General features: G+C 30.2%; 1 protein-coding gene and 1 long non-coding RNA gene across 2 annotated transcripts; both read right to left on the bottom strand.

The window, feature by feature from the left end:
* Positions 1-2,915: 2,915 nt before the first annotated feature.
* On the bottom strand, positions 2,916-22,706 carry LOC127738794 (cytoplasmic dynein 2 light intermediate chain 1-like). The gene is made up of 16 exons (XM_052250174.1): positions 22,612-22,706; positions 21,300-21,352; positions 20,166-20,221; positions 19,756-19,790; positions 17,657-17,726; positions 17,246-17,334; positions 16,457-16,643; positions 16,049-16,117; positions 14,466-14,543; positions 10,489-10,568; positions 9,555-9,625; positions 8,746-8,791; positions 8,007-8,058; positions 6,395-6,487; positions 3,540-3,626; positions 2,916-3,043 (listed from the first exon to the last, which is right to left on the bottom strand). The coding sequence occupies exons 1-15, from the start codon at positions 22,620-22,622 to the stop codon at positions 3,549-3,551; spliced, it is 1,068 nt and encodes a 355-aa protein (XP_052106134.1). The 5' UTR covers positions 22,623-22,706; the 3' UTR covers positions 2,916-3,043; positions 3,540-3,548.
* LOC127738795 (uncharacterized) lies at positions 11,098-14,235 on the bottom strand. Its single transcript, XR_008000167.1, has 2 exons — positions 12,195-14,235; positions 11,098-11,669 (listed from the first exon to the last, which is right to left on the bottom strand). It is a non-coding gene; the product is annotated as an uncharacterized LOC127738795 (long non-coding RNA).
* Positions 22,707-22,947: the final 241 nt, after the last annotated feature.

The following is a 22,947-nucleotide window of genomic DNA, read 5'->3' as shown; positions in this document are numbered from 1 at the left end:
AGGGAGACCCAAAAGATGATTGTATAGAAGCCATAGAAGACCAGTGTTCAAGACATACCAGACTTTGACAGCAAACTGAATGAAACAGCAATGATTGAATATATGACAAACATACCACCAATATCTTTCACTGGTATCATTTTACCTTTGAACTCAAGTTCAACTGGGAAAACTGAAGAATTCCTCGAAAAAAAAAACCAAACTGATAATAAAAGAATTGTCTAAATTATGTATAGTATTCCAGTTATTATTCTAGTGTACATGTGTCATGTACTACGGCTCGATTCTAGTTACTTGCGTCGGGGTTCGTTTGAAGACTGCAAACAATTCGGGTTGTCATAAAGACTACGGATAATTTCGTTGTTCGTACCAATAATTAAATATAACGTCACACTAATGATTCAATTTCTATTTTAAAGGATATTGTTAACTAATAACATCTAATTTGATATACACTTTTGATTACCCAAAATGCTGGCCCTTACTTTTTCATGTCCACGTTGTGATTTTTTTGTCATGATTTGATACACCATATCCATTCTTTTTCTCTATGATTTCAAATATTTGTATTAAAAAGTTTCTTTTTGTTTCTTTGATAGAAAAAAAACCATTTAGACCAATATCATTTCATTTATACTCACTAGTAACATCAAAGTTGACAGGCTAGTAATCACTGTGGATGAACTACTTAAGACCCTTTTGCCACCGAGGCCACTGAAATTAAGCTGGTTATAGGTAAGACATGTACACTTGCTTTGGACTAACGTTATAAGCGTTTTATTCTGTTAACTTTTTTTGTTATGTTCCTTGCAGTAAAACATGCTATCAAATATGACTTTATCATGACATGACAGGTGATCTATGCAAAACTCATCCAGCCCTACTTGGTCCTTCACTGTTAGACCTGATGCTTTTTACACCTGGACTTATATAAATGGTATACTAATGTTATGATCATTTTGAAATAGCTTTTATTGCACTGATATTGTAATTCATTAAATTTTTGTGCTTTTAAAAAACTTCCTACTTGGCAAATACTAATTTTTTACGATTTTATCATTTGTTCCTATTGAAACAATTGATTATATATATTGCTTAATAACTTGTTTTTGTGCTTGTCTCTAACTGAGATTGATTTTTGTGTTGAACATCTAGTGACAAGTATTTCTTGCATATTCAGAACGATAATAGAACAAATTAACAATAAATCTATTTTCTCTAAAAGGCTCAACCAGGACAAAGGTCAAAAACTTCGCCTGCCACCTTAAGAGATACCAGGGATAACGGAAACAGATTTAAATATTTTTTCTTGTTTCTGAATCCCTTTATTTTTGTTGTATATATGTCATTTGTGCACTTTTAAATAATAATAATAAAAATATTGTTTGAATTGAAAGATACTAAAGGGATGGATATTCAAAGATAAAGAGACAAAAACAGTCTTAAAACACAACATATAGAACTAAATATTGCCTTGCAACATGTCAGCTGTGAAATTATTAAAAAAATCAGTACAGGCTGCATCAGATCTAATAATGAATTCACAATATGCTCTGCAATTTCACATATTTTTATTTGTCTGCTTGATGTGCCGGTCTTGTAGATGATCAATTTGCCAATTGCTTTTACATAAATTTTAAACTTTCCCACTTTAAATACTTTGAAGAACATCATTTTATTGACTTGATATATTCTGATATTATGAATTTCCATTGATTGGTTTAGATCTGTCAACGTATATGTGTTCCACCTAACAGAAGTTCCCCTGGAAACTTTGTTATAAACTATGCCATAATATCTGTGCCTATTGGAACAGATATTCTATATTCTTTATTCAGTAAGAAATAAATGCTGTAATATCTGTTCCAGTAGAAATAATATTACAGAATATTTGGTCCACTTTCACATTATATTGTGAATGAACTTCTATTTCATGACAGATCAACTATTATTGAAATTGAAAAAAATGAGAACATTCATTTTGTTGAAAATAATAATAAGCTTTATTGAGAGTCCGCAAAGTAAACAAACAAGGACAGAACATAAGCTCCATTGACTTTTTAACTGACATACAAGGCATAACAATACAATACAAACTTAGACTTGCCTATATCAAAAATATTAAGTTGAATTCAGTTTATTTCTATATCTAACAAAAATCATAAATATCTGTTTCTTGACATGCCTGAAACAAAACTCACTTGCCATTTTTCTAAGTAATACTGGTTTGCATCTTATCTACTTAAACATTGACATCATGTGGTGTCTTTTTGATATTTATCAGAGGGTTTACACGCATTAGAGCTTGAAAAACATTTAAATCCAGTCTCTAACTGAACACAGATGCCTAAGAAATGTATTTTCCTGTTTATAAATATTCATAAATATGCAAAGAGTTGGACGCCTCAAAAGACTTTTTTTTGTTGTCTCCAAAAACTATCTTAACACAAAACACACCGACAAAGTTAGCATCTGTTTGATAAGATAACATCACCCTTCATGTAAAAAAGACGAAATATTCTCAAACCATCAGAGATTAATATTGTCATCTTCAATAAAGTGTTCTATCAACACTATCTGCTGTCTTTATTTGCTATTGATTATTCATTTGTCGGCAAATGCAAAAAGTACAAATTATGTAATTTCCAGAAATACTGCATACATTTTATGTGATCAAAATTTAAACTGACAGTTCTAATTCATACTACTATATTTTTTGAATTGATAAAAACGTTACAAATATTTCTGAATTTACAGTATGTAAGAATCAATAAAGGAATCAATAATAAACTTCCCTTTCACCTACAAAAAGATATTTAAAGGCAGTGTACCAGTCCTGCTGATGTTTATAAACTTTACTGAAGAAAGATTAATATCTCAATTGTATTATATACAATGGTATAGATGAGAGGAAATATTAAGAAATGAAATTTATTGACAATAAGTAGAAACAAAATAAAAATTGTTATTTATACATAATATATCTGGACGGAATGCATTACATGTTCAATGTCTATATTGATCACAATCTGTCATTTTAATTCTGAAATAAAGAAAATATTAAAACATCAATTGGTTTTATAAGTACTATGAATCAAAAATTAAAATATGAACTTATAATAGAGAATCTTTATATACTAATCACAAAGGAAGATTAAAGTCATATGAATCAACTTTCTGGTGACTATAATGTGTAAGGAAATTATTGAACCAATGCATACATATATTCTAAACTAAGTCCTCTGTGCAAATTTTCTTTATATTTATTATGAATTCATAACATTAAATCTACAAAAAACAATATTAAAATCATTTTCTTTTTTCTAATGTTGATTTCTAATGTTGATTTCTAGTGTTGATCAATGATTCAACATTTGTGATATGTTCCCCTATCTCATTTGCTACATTTAATCATTTAATCACTATCAAAGATTTTTTGTGTAATACAATCCATTATATGAAGTTAACATTTGAAAAATGAAAAATTTTCCTTCTAAATTCATACAAATAGACAGCAACATTTATATGCCTGATCTTACCTTCTATCACTAGGCATAAGCTTTCCCATAGGATCTTTGTGTTTCCCTTGCTTTTCTCTCACATAATCGTCGATATCTCTCCAATTCCTGAAGCAAAATACAACTTTCAAATGAAACTATCCCTGTCCCTTTTTATTGTGAATTCACACCAAATAGAAGCAAAACTTTAGAACTAATGTTTACTGGATAATGGGATATACCATTTCATATATATAATCAAATTAATATACAGCATTCAAAACAAATACAGTGGTTTATTCCGAAAAACGCAATATTTTCTGATTTAAATAAGTGCAACTTTACTTTGATGATTCTTTCTGTGGTACAAGAATAAACAATAGTTAGGGTATATGGCTAATTGATATGAATCTAAAATTTTGGCAGAGTCTCATTTAATTGCAAAGGCATAATTGATTTGGAAGTCAAAATGTAAGAAATAATTGTGTGAAATTGAAGTAAATTATTCAAAAATTAATCAACCTACATCATAAGCCACTTATGAAACAATTCAAACCAGTAATTTAGGTTAACAAGGGATCAATGAGCAGTTCTATTAAAATTAAAATTGAAAGGATGCCGATTTCAATTAAATATAAGAAATTGGTCATCTTATTTAGGCTTTAAGGGACAACATTTGATATAAACCAACTATTGAAAATGCTTTTACTTGAAAAAAATACCCCTGCCCAAATATTTTGGGTAACAGGATGTTGTTGAGTGATGAATCTGAAAACGCATCACACAGTATAGCTGACTTATATAAACCCTGAAACCAAATTTCATTTATCCTTATGATGTAGTTCCTGAGAAAGATGTGATGAAAAATATTCATGGGACGGACGGATGGACGGACAGACAGAGGTAAAACAGTATACCCCCACTTTTTTAAAGCGGGGGTATAATTAGGTGAATTTCGTGCCATTTATTGTGGATTCATTTATTTTCGTGGATATTTGATTTGTGGTTTTACAAAAGTCTGCATACCCTGCCATGTCTGGTCTGTGTTTTTGTGTGATGTTTTTCTGCTTTGTATCGATCTGATGAGTTAAGCCTTTTTCAACTGATTTTTATAGTTTGTTCTTATGTTGTGCTTTTACATCACTGTCCCAGGTTAGGAGGAGGGTTGAGCACTCAATAACATGTTTCACCCCACCACATTCTTTATATGCCTGTCCTAAGTCAGGAGCCTGTAGTTCAGTGGTTGTCGTTGGTTCGTGTCTGTCATTATTGAAGGCCGTATGGTTGCCTATAATTGCTTACATCCACTTCATTTGAACATTGGTAGATATTTGTTACATTGGCAATCATACCACATCTCCTTATTCTTATATACAGGCATACAGACAATGTGTACTTAGTTGAATATATAACAAGAATGTGTCCATAGTTCACTGATGCCCCACTCGCACTATAATTTTCAATGTTCAGTGCACCGTGAAATTGGGGTCAAAACTCTAATTTGGCATTGAAATTAGAAGGATCATATCATAAGGAACATGTGTACTAAGTTTTAAGTTGATTGGACTTCAACTTGATCAGAAACTAGCTTGACCAAAAACTTTAACCTGAAGCGGGACAGACGGACGGACAAACGGAAGGACAAACAGACGCACAGACCGAAAAGCATAATGCCCCTAGGTGGGGCATAAAAATCCTGGTTCACCTTTACCTATGAAATCTACAAAGATTGGTACTCCACAAATAACAATGAATCCACAGTATTGTATAGGTTATGTTCACCAGAAAATTTGAGTTAAAGGACAGCATTGGTTTAAGTATGTATAGTTGTTTTTGAAATGAATTACTTTAAATTAACCAATTCTCTAACTCACTACAGTTGTAGCTCTTACAACAACTTTGAAATTAGATGGCTTAAATAGAAATATGACTAAACTATTCTAACATATTTTATGTGTAATCTTCATAGATATTGTACCTGTCATATTCAAAAATTCGTAAGGGTTCAGCAGAACCCAGTGTCTCGCCTACTTTTGCTGTTAATCGCAGGCTCAACAAAAATGAGGGAAAAAAAATAATAAAAATATTCCTCTCTATACTATCTTTTGATTGTAAGTAGCTTCTGTCCAAGTTTGGTAAAAATCCAGGATAGTTTATGAATCTGATAAATGTTTTAAAAACTTAAACTGCAGACTGTATTTAATGTTAACTGGAAGAAAAACTAAGTCCATTTATAAGTAAAATACGGAAAAAATGAAACAAAATTTAAACAAAATTTCCTTCTAGATACTAGCTTTTAATCATAAACAAGCTTCTGTCCAAGTTTGGTACAAATCTAGGATAGTTTAAGAAAGTTGTTAAAATTTTGTAAAAACTTTAACCACAGAGTGAATGTAATGTTAACTGGCAGAAAAACTAAGTCCATTAATAAGTAAAATACGAAAAAAATGGAATTTTTTTTTACAAAATTTACTTCTGGATACTATCTTATGATCATAAACAAGTTTCTTTCCAAGTTTGGTAGAAATCTAGGATAGTTTAAGAAAGTTATTAAAATTTCAAAAACTTTAACCACAGAGTGAATTTAATGTTTCCTGGCAGAAAAACTAAGTCCATTTATAAGTAAAATACGGAAAAAATGGATTTTTTTTTTACAAAATTTACTTTTGAATATTATCTTATGGTCATAAACAAGCTTCTGTCCAAGTTTGGTAGAAATCCAGGATAGTTTAAGAAAGTTATTAAATTTCAAAAACTTTAACCACAGAGTGAATATTTGTGGACGCCGCCGCCACCGCCGCCGACGACGGAATGTAGGATCGCTATGTCTCGCTTTTTGACAAAAGTCGAAGGCTCGACAAAAATGAAAAAAAAAATTGACAATGCAGATTACTTGCCTCATCTTTCTGAGATCTAAGGGAATCTATATTGGGTTCTGAATATTGTGGATCTTTTGACGGATCGTCTACTATAGCTGGATTTGATGTGCTCTGTAATTCAGTCAATAAAGCAAATTAAATCTATATAAACTAAACACATTTTTGTTTAGAAGGTAAAGATGCATGTATGTATCAGAAAAAATATTATATGTTTACTGATCACACTCAAACTCGTACAAGTGTTAACAAATTTCCTTTAATTTTGTCAGCTAAGTTTGAATTTTGCAAACAGCTTTTTAAACACTTTTACAGTATTGAAATAAATATTATTCAGGTGACTTTACTGTAATTAACTTGAGCTCTGGTTGAGAAGTTTTAAGTGAAACTTCAGGTATTTTTTAAATAGCTCTGCGTATATTTAAGATAGAAAATACAATATCAATTGCATGAAAATTCATTAATACATGTATGGCTTTAGTCGTAATATAATCCCATCTTTGCTATTATAAATAGCAATTTCAATAATTTATCTCATCTATTTTTGGTATGTTTTATTTTCAATTGTTACCATAACTTCAGGGGAACTATTACCTATTACATACTTTTGTTTAATTGAATTAGTTTAGTTTAAATAGAGTTTTAAATTGAACATAGCAACCCCAATTTAACCTTTCTTGTACATTATTTTAATGCTGATTCTGTCAAATTGCACTGTACTTAGAAAATAAAATGTTTTACCAAAATTTGTAAGTTCATTCAACGCATTGAAAAAATTATATAGTATTGGCAAAAAGGGAGAAGATATCTGACAGATCTGAAAAATACACACCATTTACAACTCATCACTTCCAAGCTGCTCACTATGAAGTCATTCTGTTAAGTAATATTTGACTTTGAGTAATAAGTGACAAAATGTTTTGTTAATTCAACATATCTAAAACATTCAAAGTATCAGCAAACAGCAAGTAGTAAGTTGGTACCTGACAGATCCAAAAAGTGCTCATACATCACACCTCACCATTGACAAGCTACTTTCCAAATATTAAGTAGTTTTCCTCAGTAGTTTCTGATTGATTGATTGATTAATTGATTGCTGTATAATGCCACTTTTTAACACTATTGTGCTATTTCGTGGCAGTAAGTTTTTATTGGTGGAGGAAGCCTTTAATAGTGCCTGGAGAGAACCACCACCCTTCGATAGGAAAACTGACAATCCTAGTCAATTAAGAATGGAGTCGAGTGCACCTGCCCCGTGCAGGATTCCAACTCACAACCTCAGTGTTGACAGGCTAGTGATACAGTAGTTCGACTACTTAGACCACATGGCCACCGAGGCCCCAGAAGTAGTTTCTGAGAAGTTTGACAAATATATTTGATTGATAAACCGACAGACTATCAGACTAATGGACAGACAAGGTAATTGCAATATAGCACTCACTGTATATAAAATTATATAAATCTTAGCACTCACTATATATAAAATTATAGTGAGTGGGTGTATAATATCACTGCATACTTTTTAAAAGTGATTCACTGATAACATGTTCTTAAATAGAATAAAGTTAAATTACATAGCTGTTAAAGTTATGTCAATAAGTTATAAAGTAATATAAAAAAAAGAGACAATTACCTCTGGTGGGAAGAATCCAGCAAAAGCATGCTTCCATAACTCTATTGGATTCCTGTGAATAACAATAACAAATTAAGAATTAAATGTTCAAGTTTTTTCATTATACAGCTGAACTGAATTCATTAGACGCATGCTTAGTAATTATATATGAGAACCCTGTTGACAGCTAGTCCAATTTGTATTTTGTTTTTTTTTTCTTCAAATTATGCTCAAAAATATGCTCAGTATTAAGTTTATTCAAATTTATTCTTATACACAAATATAATGCAGAATTATTTTTTTTATTTTTTTTAGTTTGGATGCTTTATAAATAATCATCAGTCATTCTTAGTACAGGTTTGAAAAACATTACAAAAATTTTTGTCACATTCAGTAAACAACAGCAAGTGAATTCCAATAGAATACTGTAAACCAACTAATTTTGTGTGCAATTTATTTTCGCGAATATAAATCGCCGTGTATACGTAAAACTTGTATCTTTCCTATTTAACTACATCAAGCATATTTGAAAATCACAAAATTAAATCACCACGAAGTAGGCGAGAAATGGCTAGACGCGCAATAAAGTATCCGGGAAAATAAATTGGTTTACAGTAGTCTTACATGTACAATTGCTTCTATCATAAACTTGTAAAATTTATTCTTATTCCATACATTATTTCTGCTCTATTATTAAATTAAAAATGTTACAAGTTAAAGATCTGAAGAGGTAATAAAATAAAAGGGCTTTATATCTTACTTTGCACTAATTCTGCCGATATCTTTCTCTGACAATGGTGGAGACCCTGCAAGAAAGTTATAAACATGTAAGATGATTTTCAGATTTTAATCAATCTCATGTGTACAAGGAAAAATATCATATAGCTATTTTTCTTTTCATGAATTTTCATTGAAAGGCTTAAAAATCAAAGGCATGTACACATACCGAGAAACATAATAATGAATACATCAATAAACAAAATGAAGTGCACAGTTAGGTCCAACTGAACTACAAACCTTCTGACATTAAACTTGATCTCAAACAAATTTATTTTTCAAAAAAAGTAATGGCTTTATTCAATTCTTTTCACATCTAATTATTGTATCTTAAGTTTTATTACTAAAATTGGAATTGTAATCACTATAGCAGACACAGCCATACTAAGAGTTAATAGGGAAATTTGCTTGAGATGTTGTGATTGTGTGATACAAAGGGTACAAAAAGTATAACTAAAGGAAATCAAACTAGTCTGAATGATGAGCTATCAAAACCTTCGTGAGAATTTTGAACACTCGAGAAATAAATAATACAGCAGAACAGAAATATGAGTACTTGAAAATTTACTGAGCGCTGCAGATATTATCTGGACTTTTTATTAATTTTTGGATGCCAATTTATAGTGGGAACCAATATTTAATGTTCAGTTATGGCTAAAAGTTCAATCAGTAATGATATATTTTGTATAAAAAGTTTAACATAGCAGGTACAACATCTAATATGGAACCTTGATACTTGTTGCAATAAGCCTAGTCCTGCAGACAGGTGCTTATTTCTAAAACCTGACTTACCTATTTGTTGTAATGAATCTAGCCCAGCAGGTACCATTATTGGTTTATTGTGGTCTGTCTGTAAAGTTTTGCTGTAAAATAATAACATGAACAATTCTAATCAGCTTTCATTCCTCCAAAGATTTAAATAAATATAGATAAATTACATTATTTGTAAGGGATCATAAGTTCAGCAGAAATGTAGAGGTCACTCTAACAAATACCAGCCTTTCTGCTAAAAAAGCATGTGTCAACAACATTTTAGATGGCTGGTATGCTCTATCATATCACATACAGATATTATTCATATCTGTAATATTATTCTGTAAACCAACTTATTTTTGTGGATTTATTTGACATTTAGCCCTTACTAGCCCATTTCGCGGCAATTTAATTTCTTGATTTTCAAATTTGCTTGATGTAGTTAAATAAGGAAAGACCCAAGTTTTACATATTCCCGAAGATTTATATTCGCATTATTTTTCTACTCGTGAAAGTCGCAAAAATAAATCGCTTGCGAAAATTAGTTGGTTTACAGTATTTATTTTACTTAACTAAATTTTTTATCAGAAGTATATGTATATAATGTAACAATATTTCTTTAATATGTCCACAAGGTATATTTAAGAATGTTATACTGTTTATTTTAAATAAAATAGATAACCTTTCAAGCAAATTCTGTGGATTCAGTTATTTTCATGGATACAAATTTTCGTGGATTGAGAAAAATTTTATTTTCATGGATATTTGATTTTGCTGTTTTGTTAAAATTTGCATACAAGCCTATAAATTTTTTTTTCCTTTGTTGAATATTAATTTGTAGTTCACCTTCACCCATGAAATCCACAAAAATGATATCCAACAAATAATAATAAATCCACAGTACTTATATAGTGTCAATACAAATAACAAATGTAGACCATCTTTTTCTCAAAATGGATAAACATCAACTTACTTTGCTGTTGTTCCAAACAGATTATGACTTAGGAGTCCTTTCATTTTCGTAACTAATGTTTCCTGTTTTATACTGAAAAACTGAAATAATGATTTATAATTTGTATTTTGTACTTATGATAAAGAAAGAATTATCAAATATATATATATATCTATGCATAGAAACTGTTTTATACAAAATGATATCTTATACCGATCAATGCAAAAGAATATCACTAGCAAATGAATGTACATGTAAACATATTTTTAAGTCATAGAAGAAGAAAAAAACTGCACTTGAAAAAAAAAAGTCTCTAAATTAATACATATTGACATTTTGAGTAACATGATAAACCTTAATAAACTTGTGATAAATACATTATTGATACACTTTTTAAGTTTCATTGTAACAAATTTTCCAAAATAAGTATGGACAAATCCACTGGATTTTATTTCCTTTTTACTGTTTGAATTTATAGAGGATTAAGTTCCTGCGAGTGACATTAAATCATTATGGTCAAACTGTGTTTTGCACTTCACTTTATAGTAAAAATTACTTTTAAATTTTTATAGTGTACCAAATATTTTTTACTATTTTCATAGACTACCAAAAGAGACAAAAAAAATAATATTAATAAAATGCTTCGCTGGGGCGCAGCTTGATACGACCGCAGAGGTCGAAACCCTGAACAGTTGGGGCAAGTATGGACACAACATTCAAGCTTGATACAGCTCTGAATTTGGGTTGTTATTAAATATTTGACACAGCATAGGTTTCTGACACAGAAAGAATGTGGTCTAAGAACTTGAATTTTTTTAATTTACCTATTATGGTCCAATGTCCAAAATCAAAATACATGGTTAGATTCAGCATATCAAAGAACCCCATATATTCAATTTTTGATGAAATCAAACAAAGTTTAATTTTGGACCCTTTTGACCTCAATATGAACCAATTTGATAGCGGGGCCCACAAATAAAAAATCTAAATTCATGGTTAGATTCAGCATATCAAAGAACCCCATATATTCAATTTTTGTTGAAATCAAAAAAAGTTTAATTTTGGACCCCAACTTGGACCAACTTGAAAACTGGGCCCATAATCAAAAATCTAAACACATGTTTAGATTTAGCATATCAAAGAACCCTAAGAATTCAATTTTTGTTAAAATCAAACTAAGTTTAATTTTGGACCCTTTGGACCTCAATGAAGACCAATTTTAAAAAATGGGACCCAAATTAAAAATCTAAAAACACGGTAAGATTTGGCATATCAAAGAACCCCAATAATTCAATTTTTGATGAAATCAAACAAAGTTTAATTTTAGACCCTTTTGACCTCAATATGAGCCAATTTGATAGCGGGGCCCACAAATAAAAAATCTAAATACATGGTTAGATTCAGCATATCAAAGAACCTCATATATTAAATTTTTGTTGAAATCAAACAAAGTTTAATTTTGGACCCCAATTTGGACCAACTTGAAAACTGGTCCCATAATCAAAAATCTAAATACATGTTTAGATTCAGCATATCAAAGAACCCCATATATTCAATTTTTGTTGAAATCAAACAAAGTTTAAATACTGGACCCTATCTTGGACCAACTTGAAAACTGGGCCCATAATCAAAAATCTAAACACATGTTTAGATTTAGCATATCAAAGAACCCCAAGAATTCAATTTTTGTTAAAATCAAACTAAGTTTAATTTTGGACCCTTTGGACCTCAATGAAGACCAATTTTAAAAAATGGGACCCAAATTAAAAATCTAAAAACACGGTTAGATTTGGCATATCAAAGAACCCCAATAATTCAATTTTTGATGAAATCAAACAAAGTTAAATTTTAGACCCTTTTGACCTCAATATGAACCAATTTGATAGCGGGGCCTACAAATAAAAAATCTAAATACATGGTTAGATTCAGCATATCAAAGAACCTAATATATTCAATTTTTGTTGAAATCAAACAAAGTTTAATTTTGGACCCCAATTTGGACCAACTTGAAAACTGGGCCCATAATCAAAAATCTAAATACATGTTTAGATTCAGCATATCAAAGAACCCCATTTATTCAATTTTTGTTGAAATCAAACAAAGTTTAAATACTGGACCCTATCTTGGACCAACTTGAAAACTGGGCCCATAATCAAAAATCTAAACACATGTTTAGATTCAGCATATCAAAGAACCCCAAGAATTCAATTTTTGTTAAAATCAAACTAAGTTTAATTTTGGACCCTTTGGACCTTAATGTAGACCAATTTAAAAAACAGGACCAAAAATTAAAAATCTAAATACACGGTTAGATTTGGAATATCATAGAACCCCAATAATTCAATTTTAGATGAAATCAAACAAAGTTTAATTTTGGACCCTTTTGACCTCAATATGAACCAATTTGATAACGGGGTCCACAAATAAAAAATCTAAATACATGGTTAGATTCAGCATATCAAAGAACCCCATATATTCAATTTTTGTTGAAATCAAACAAAGTTTAATTTTGGACCCCAATTTGAACCAACTTGAAAACTGGGCCAAAAATCAAAAATCTAAATACATGTTTAGATTCAGCATATCAAAGAACCTCATATATTCAATTTTTGCTAAAATCAAACAAAGTTTAATTTTGGACCCTTTGGACCTTAATGTAGACCAATTTGAAAACTGGACCCAAAATTAAAAATCTAAATACACTGTTAGATTCGGCATAACAAATAAATAAATGTGATCAAAGATTTTACAAATCTAATGTGCCATACTGTGCAATTAAAGATTACTTCTTGAAATTTTTCAATATTTGAAATTTGAAAAAAAAATAATATTTGAAGAATAATTCTTTTTAATTTCTGAAATCTGAAATGAGAAAAAATTGACCCCCCACAATTTCTTTTTATCCCCCCCCCCTTTTTTTCCCCAAAAAAATTCTTTCCCTCAAGATATGGTCATAATCTCAATTCAAATTTCCAATGGAGTTGGCAACAATAATTACCCATTTAAATTTACCATAGTGCTAACTTAATCTATTTTATAATAGAATTAAAAATATAGTGTCAAATCTTTCATATGGATTTTTTTGTAAAAAAAAAAGATGCAACATTTGCAGATATTTTTACTGGTGTTCCTTTATAAATATGTATTTCTTTAAACATAATTTAAAAGCAGTGTAAGGGAAGTAACCAAAACGTTGTATTTGGATTACCTCCCTTACACTGTTTTAAATTATCTTTATTGTTCATTAACCATTACTTTATACATAATTTAAAAGCAGTGTAAGGGAGATAATTTCAATGATGTATTTGATTTATCTCCCTTACACTGCTTTAAATTATGTTTTGTACTAAAGTATTTGTCCATTAACCAGGACAACCTTGTTTTTCCCCCTTTTTTGCCCCTAATTCCTAAACGGTTTGAGCCATAACCCCCCAAAGCAAATCCTAACCATCCCTTTGTGGTATGGAAACTTGTAGTATAATTTCAGAGAGATCCATACACCGTTCCACAGTTATTGTCTGGAAACTAGAAAATGCTTATTTTTGGCCCCTTTTTGGCCCCTAATTCCTTAACTGTTGATACCATAACCCCCAAAATCAATCCCAACCTTCCTTTTGTGGTATTGAACCTTATGGTCAAATTTCAAAAAGATCCATTCACTTAAACTAAAGTTAGAGTGCGAAAACCAATGTGTCTTCGGACGACGACGCCGGATGACGACGACGACGACGACGCCAACGTCATACCAATATACGACCACAAAATTTTTTTGCTTTCGTATAAAAATTATTTTACCTTTATGTAAACAAAAAGTAATACACATTATTCAAGTTAAAAGGGTAACTTTTATAATTTTTCAGATGGACATGTGGGATCAAACTATGCATTGTATCCATGTGCAGATAATCATCCCACACAAAAAATGAAAAAATAAAAACACACATAAACCCTATTTTTTTAGAATCTTACATCCATATGAAAAACAAGTGTATACTTACTTGCAATGTTGCTCCATGAGTGTGAGCTAAAAACCTCAGTGTTTTACATATTACTTTTCTCTCTTCTGAACCAAACTCCTACAAAATATAATATCAAAACTTTTATTCAATTACAATGTACAAAATTCAAGGAAAAGACACTTCTTATTCAAATTTCAAATTTTATGTTTCTAAATAAACAGTTGTGAAAAAACCTTTTTCCTAAAGAAAGATACTTTTCATGAATCCTGACATTACATTTTTATATCACATAAAAGAAAGAAAATAGATATTGCAACACACCATTTTTCGCAAAGTTTCATAACTTTGGACTGCAAAAGTGAAAATCACCAGAATTGAACAGGAGTTTATTGTCATAACTCTAGACTGTGTGTACAAATTTCTAGCAATTCAGTCAAATTTAATTCAAACTGAATGTGAAAATCTAAAAAAAAAAATGAGCTTGATTTTATGAATACTATTGAAACATAATATAAAATTAGGGATTCAGTGAAAGCAAACTCATACAAGTAAACAAACAAATGTGGAAGATATTTTTCTTGGGTATCAAAGTTCCTTCACTTTGGTACAACAGAAGTAATCAAAGTGCTTGTAAGCACTGAAGGGTAAAGATTGCTTTAATTTATCAGTGGGAAGTAAAATCAAATATTGCATTGCATAAAGCATTGGTTTTAGTTGATTCAACTACAATTCTGGACAAAGGAAGATAACTCCAATTTTTTAAGATGACTTTAACAATGACATCATTGATATTTTTAGAACAGATATTAGATTCCTGCACCTTGCAAAAGTTATGTAATTTTCTTGACAAGTATAACATTATTTTGTGACTTGAATATCTGAGCATATACTTCATTGATAAATTTCTGGAAATGTTCATGAATAGAATGTATAAAATGTTATGATCAATGCACTATATTTTGTGTATCTCAAAGGTAGTGATAAACCTTGGAAGATTTTGAAATCAAGTCAGTCCCATAGGGTTTTGGTTGCATTTCATGCAATCTTTACCCAAAAACTGACACATGTTGGCAGATAGCAACAGAATATCATAATATGTTTTTTTAAAATAGAAAAAGGACTAAATAATAGAAAGCTTTTACATTTTTTTACTATAAAGAGTTGACAAAGAAGCTGTCAACATCTGATATTGTAGCTTGCCAAAGGTAGCAGCCCACTGCTCATTGTTGGACGCTGTACAAGGATCTTTATTTGCTCATCCTCCTCTTTAGGGATCTTTGAAGGGTGGCTGTCTCATTTACTTTTCCATCACATTCCTGAGATATCTTGTGTTGCAACTGTACTTCTTCTTTTCCATTTGAATCTTGACATTTGGATTTTTTTATTTGTAAATATTACAAAATAGTCATAGTTTTATCTATCTTTAAATACTTTGAAAACATACTACAAATGCATTGTCCCATTTTTTTCTAAAAAAATGTCCTTGTTAACAGCCAACCCTTATTTTAGTCCAAATTTACACAATTCCTCCTTTAATTGACTTTAAATGATCTATGATGTGTTATAACATTAAATCATTTAAATAATCAAGTTGTAAACTTTGTAAACTAACAAAGTCCTACCTGAAATAAGTCATATTTTCCACCAATAATAATCAAAGGTACCAAGAAGGGATTCATTAAGTTTTTATCCTGTAATGATAAAAGTAAATTAATGTTAATATTAGTAAAAATCGAAAAACAGAAGTAGTTATGATAGTTCCATTTCACTAATTATTTTATAACACTTGTTATTGTACCGAGTGAATAAAATTTTTTACTGTAGTAAGGTCTAAAATCATTCTTATTAATGTGTAAATCAATTACAATGTTCTGGGAGGTTCAAAATGAAATTATTTTGTTTCTAGATGGTTTTCTCAAACACTATCTCAGACTTATTAATTTGCTTTTTGTACCAACTCTTTCCCTAGCTAGCTTAAACTATGTAGTCTGTTGATTACACGACCAATTTCCAAAAGTTTATATACTTACTGGATGGTCTGCCCCTACTCTTTCCCAAGCTTGTTTTGTTAATCTATCTTTGACACCAGGATCCTCAGATTTCAGTTCCTCTATTACTGTATTAAGTCTAGACTTTGCAGAGTTTAGGAGTGTTTCTAGGTTGTACCATATCTCTTTAGGTTTGGACAGATCTATTACAATAGCTACTGCTGTGTGACTGTAAAGAAAAGTAAAGAGCTTTTCGTAATTCAAAATACATCTAGTTTGTTATTTAGCAATTTTTCACTAAAATCATTACTTCATCTATTTTTTTATTTACTTTTACTCTTTCTGAGTTTTTTTTTTTATGTATGAATGGTTGGTTTGAAGGTCATATTTCTTGATTTGCTAAAACACTGTGATATAAATTTTCTTTGAAATAAATTTTGTAGTTGTTTTCAATGCATATTATGGAAAATATAAAAATGTCTGATTTCAGGCAAATGAATAAGCTTTGTTAATCATCAGGAAAATGGTCCTAACTGAAAACAATTACAAAAGCAGACTCTACCACTGCATAATAAAAAGTGCATTACATGGAACAGGAGATTTCTTTCTCATAACAATAAATTTGAAAATAGTCAAACCTTTGTTCTGTACCAGAGAAAAGTGACCTTATAAGAGAAATGACCTATCAATTGAGACTTCAGTGGGACTAGAAGAGGTTTCTACTTGATAGAAGTGACCTTTATTGCAGGTTTGACTGTATTTAGAACAGTTAAAATAGCTACATCTAAAAACCCACCAATTAGTTACAAGCTATAATAAACCCAATGATACCTTAGTGAAGATGGATTAAGTGGAACATCCATTAGTTTAGACAACCATGTTCCTCCTCCAAGCTCCCATATATGTCCAACATCTTTTGCCTTAAAAAAATAATCGAAAAAAGCATGAAAATTTTATGTAATGTTCTATCTGATGTTGATTCTACTGTCAATAACATAGGAATTGTGAGTGGTTAAAATTGACATTTCAATGTTGGAATGTTGGAAACACTTGTAACTTCACAATGCAGATGGAGTTTTCTCCAACTCAAAAATCAATAAAAATTAGAAAGTAGTTTATAGCTTAACTTCATAAAGACTAAACGAAACATTACTTCATAGACATTTTCAACACTAGCAGCAAATAAAAGAGAAGGCATTCTATTTAAAAAAAGAAATATGGAAGGGACATTGTTACACTTACAATATTATGTCCTTTTGCTCGACGTCCAAATGTGTATTCTAGAGCTACAGTTGGTTTTGGTGCCTCATCTCTTTAACATAAAAATAAGCATTAAAATACATAAAGGCAAACCTGTATTATAAGACCACTCATTAAAGTAGGCAAAAGTGGTGTCTTAACATAGGTGAATACTTCAGATATGTCCGAACAGAATATTTAACAATTTGTAATAATGAAAGATATTTTATGGTTACAACAAACAGAAACATCTTGATCAGTTTTGATCATGATATACATCAATGTAAAGATGAATTGTACAAGAAGTCTATGAAAGCATGTTTTAAATTACAACCATGTATGTCATCTTCAAATCCTAGTGTTTCAACCTTACTTCATTTATATGACCATACTGTAAAGCCAATTTTAACCTATGGATGTGAAGTTTGGGGTATGTTTTAAGTTAACACAGCTGCATGTAAGAAAAATAATCAATATATCTTAGAAAATGTGTTTTCAAAAGATACATCTGAAAATCATATATCAAATTTATGAAATATATATAAGAAGATGTGGTATGAGTGCCAATGAGACAACTCTCCATCCAAGTCAAAATTTATAAAAGTAAACCATTATAGGTCACAGTACGGTCTTCAACACGGAGCCTTGGCTCACACCGAACAGTAAGCTATAAAGGACCCCAAAAAATTACTAGTGTAAAACCATTCAAACGGGAAAATCAACGGTCTAATCTATATAAAAAACGAGAAACGAGAAACACTTATGAACCACATCAACAAACGACAACTACTGAACATCAGATTCCTGACTTAGGACAGGTGCAAACAAATGCAGCGGGTTTAAACGTTTTAATGGTACCAAACCTTCACCCTTTTTCTGAAACAATAGTGTAACATCACAACATAGAAAGACACACTATGAAATATCAACTGAAATAGCTTAACTCAATCAAAGGACATATTAACACCATTGAACATACACTGAACAAATAAATTTGACCTATGACACAATGTAAATACAAAATAAATAAACTAAGGGAAGAATAATAAAAGTAACATGTTATATCGGTAAGAAATGTTAAACAATTAAAGAAAAACAATATGCTCCAACAAAAATACCATCCATTGGCAATAACTTTAAACACAGGTAAATGAAAATAAAATGAAAATGAAAATATGTATTTTTTTTTATTATTAATTGTTTTGGCTTTTAACTAGCTGTCAGTAACTGTGAGTACTCTCAAATCGTACTTTCTTTTTAATTTGACCTTTTGATACTATTTGTAATGCTTTTTTGTTATTTAATGTTAACATGGATCTTGTCTATATACCAGCTTTGATTATTTGGTATTTAATTACTACAAATTTTCACTTCTTCATGCTATGAACATCAAAATTATTTCATTTTTCCTTAGATGCTGTTCTTGGACCTGTACAGGAAGTTTTATCTAGCACTAATTGTATATTTTTATTGTTGATATTCACCCCATATGTACCAAGTGTTAGATAAGTTTTATTGATATTAAAGAAATTTCTTGGTATTCCTAAACGGAAGATTTTATACACACAGAAGAAGAAGTATACTTAACAACAAAATTATTTTCATTTACCTGTGTATAATATGAAATATGATTTGAGAGTTAAATTATCTTGGATAAAACCTTTGCTTGTGGAATGATTGCTAAGTCAGGACATTTCATGAGGTAGTCTATTTTATCTCTTCTCTTAATCCATTATATTTTTAGCATAAAAGAGGGTGGTAAAGGGTTATTTTCGTGCAACATGTTTTGCCATTTTTATTTCACGTGCAGCCGTGAAAAAGGTTTGTTATTCACCGTGTTTCGTGAAATCGGTAAAAAGATCAACGTGCAAGAAATTTTTAATTGTTCGTTCATCGTGAAATGGCAATTTTATTTCGTGTTCTTCCGTGCAGATACCCCCCTTTACGCCCCTCATAAATTGTTGAAATGTGCATTAAGGGCAACACGATAGATAATGCTAATGTTATTCAATTCTAAGGTGTATGACTAACTACCTGAATGTCTAGCAAGCAATGATTAATAATAAGATAGAGAAAAAATACATGACAAGAAACATATTTACCTGTCTAAGAAACGAAGTACTATGGATGTCTTTCCCTGTAAAAACAACAAATCAAATTCAGAATATACCCATTTTTAACTTAAACAAAAACAAAAGGTAAATTTGAATCATATATTCAAACAATCAAAAACTAAAAATGTAACAAAAATCAACCAAATGATTCAATCTCAAATATCTCTCTGTATATCAGATCATTCAAAATAACTTGTTTCACTGTGATTCAGTTGACACCAGTAACAAAATTATTTTGTGTATACTGTACTAGTCATGTCACAGGTGCAAAATTTCAAATCTATGATAGTTCATCTTTACTAAAATGTTTGTAACATCAGCAAGATTAATACATTACAAACCTACCATTCATTATTTCTCAAAAAGACCCATTAGAATGTCAACAGAAAAATACTCACTGAATTTTTTGCTCCTACAATAAACACTGACGATTCTTCTCCAGTAGCACCTTCAGCTAAAATGCACATTAAATAAATATATTACTTCTGAAAAATATCATATCCAGGTAAATGCAGTATCTTGATCATCAAAATTGTTGTTTGTCCAACAGAAAATGATGTATTGTATTTACTTATAATTCAATCAAATAAAAAAGCATGTCACTGTTACAATAACAAGTTGAACTTATACATGTTATATATAGTAGTCAATAAAAGGATATTTTTAATGTATACACGAGTATTTAAGTGCAACTTTCGACTTGAAGCATTTTGTTGTTTTACAATTTTCAACAATTTACAATGATTTAAGATAATTTTTCATTCTTATAATATTTCTGACACAACTAGTTGAACTTATATAGACAATAGAGGGATTTTATTTTTGCATACATGTGTACTTTAGTGCAATTTTGGAACAATGTTTCAGTTCACTAAATCATGTTAAGTGGGAGATTTTTATCAACTCTTTTCTTCAAGTCTTGAATTGAAGTACTTTGTGGTTTAAAACTTTCAGACATGTCAGACAATTAAAACAAAAATATTGTCATCATGTATTTCAATTTAGAATAAAAAGATAATCACTTTGTCCTATATAAATGAATCTGTTCTCAACCCACTTCTGCTATAATATTAATTAATTGACTGTTGCTTGCTTAATAGTCTAGTGGTAACTATGAAAATGACAACATATATTTTTAAATTGAGATGATTTATTTCAATTTTGGGGTCAATACTCCATAGAATAACTTTGTTCCTAACCACTTGGCAATGGCATTCTAGTTAGAATTTTGAGCATGGGGTATGTTCACACAAAATTTTGAAGGTTTTATTATTAAAAAAGGCGTAAAATATTCTTTGTGCTAGGGGTCGTCTTAAACATGCAGTAAGGTGAGAGCTTTTTTTTGCTCTGTGTTGAAGGCCTCACTGTGAATTTTAGATGAAGAACAGCAATAAAAGCGCTGTTCCTTTGCTTTGTGTTTTTTGCTGTGCATGCATTGATTTTGTGTCATGGATGGATACCCCATATCCTTTCTTTTCTTTATTGGATCCAGTAATCTAAACATCATCATATAACAATTACTAATATCATACCTTTACTTTCATTTGATTCCTGTATTGCAACATCCCATAAAGATTTTTCCAGTCTGAAAGCAAGAATGTTTTTTTTATTAAAATAACTGTAACTAGATCATATGCATTTTTGCTCTACAAACTTATTATTGGTTTTATGTATTTCTTGTCCTCTGTTTAATGTGTTCACCACTTGCCTATAGGCTTGGGACAATTTAGAGTTTGCTATACAATGTAAGCACTTTAATTAAAAATAGTCTAGATATGTCTATATAATATCTCTTTTAAAATTTACATTATCCTTTGTTTTTTATGCATCTTTCTTGGCAAACAAATTTATTACAAGAAGACTGGAAGCATTTTAATTCGAAAGCCTGTATTTCTCACCTGGCTATCATTATAGTATTACTTTACCCTATATTTGATTTTATAGCTGTTTCATTGAAATTTCAATTATTTTGTCAAAATTTCTTCTTTTGTAAGAATGGAATTTTATATTTTTCGCAGAGAAGCGGCAAATATCACATTAAATGACTTTTGTTTGACCATTTTGAATCATTTTATAATCAAACCAACAACAAAACCCATGCATGCCATAGCTCAAGCTGTTTTATAATTGAGGATACTCTGAAAACCCTGAAAGCACCCAAAAACCCATTTAAAATCCTAAAAGCCTGGTTTTTTTCTTCCAGAAAGCGCTATCTTAAATGGTCTAATACCAGTTATCTGCAATGAACAATGAAGACCCTAGTTTTGAGATGTATATTTTATTTTTACTCGGGTAACATTACCTATCTCTTACATTTTGTATTAGAATGTGAATTTGAGACCAATCTAAGAGTAAAGTTCCATACAATAGCTCAGACACTTTAGGAAGTAGAGCGAAATTTTTCTAACATTACTTAAACCATACAAGTTCCACTAACTTTTGCATCACAATTTAAAAGATTTTGACGTTATAATTATAAAGGACATTTTCTATTGTGGCGTCAAAATTTTACGGGAACCTAAATTTGTGATGTCCAAAAATGGAAGACAAATAGCGAAAAGTGTGTGTATACAAAACATACAATCATGACGATTGACAATCTAATGTTAGTAGCAGCACATTAATAGCAGAAAATAGGGTCATAGTCACATACCGGTGATATTGGTTGGAGGTGTCAAAGCAATAATTTACTTTAGTATACAACATAAACAAATAAAAGGCAAATTTTCTAGTTTAGACATATGGTGGTTGCTTTTTTATGGTCTTCAAAGGCTGGATACTGTTACAGAATTTCTCATGAAATAAAGTAAATATAAAAAGTGTCATGGAACAAGAGATTCTTACCCTTTTGACATATCTGATGGATGTAAATATTCAGTGGAATGTTACTGGTTCTGTATTGGATTTTAAACCAGTGTTTTGTTTATGGTAAATCTAATGACCTAATATTGAAAATAAATAATGAACACAACGTATCATTTAAAAAGTTTTTATTGCACAATGAAATCAGAAATATCAATATGGAAAGGAAAAAAATACTACAGAGAATATTTGGAAATCATTTTTTTTTCAAAGAGTTTAGTTTCATGTTGGTTAAAGTATTTGATATCCTGTGTAGAATCTACTCGGAAATTATTCTCACTTTATCCGGCACCGGTCTGTTACTATGACTACTGGTTC

This window comes from Mytilus californianus, unplaced genomic scaffold (genome assembly GCF_021869535.1).
Source record: "Mytilus californianus isolate M0D057914Y unplaced genomic scaffold, xbMytCali1.0.p SCAF_4, whole genome shotgun sequence".
NCBI lineage: Eukaryota > Metazoa > Mollusca > Bivalvia > Mytilida > Mytilidae > Mytilus > Mytilus californianus.
This window is presented reverse-complemented; position numbering and strand designations above follow the sequence as displayed.

Bases quoted from the DNA above. Each gene is read 5' to 3' on its own strand.
- LOC127738794 (XM_052250174.1), bottom strand. The intron at 19,791-20,165 runs GTGAGTATTTTT...TTGTTTTTACAG, and splicing joins TTGTAGGAGCAAAAAATTCA to GGAAAGACATCCATAGTACT. The intron at 14,544-16,048 runs GTAGGACTTTGT...TATATTTTGTAG, and splicing joins GAAAATATGACTTATTTCAG to GAGTTTGGTTCAGAAGAGAG.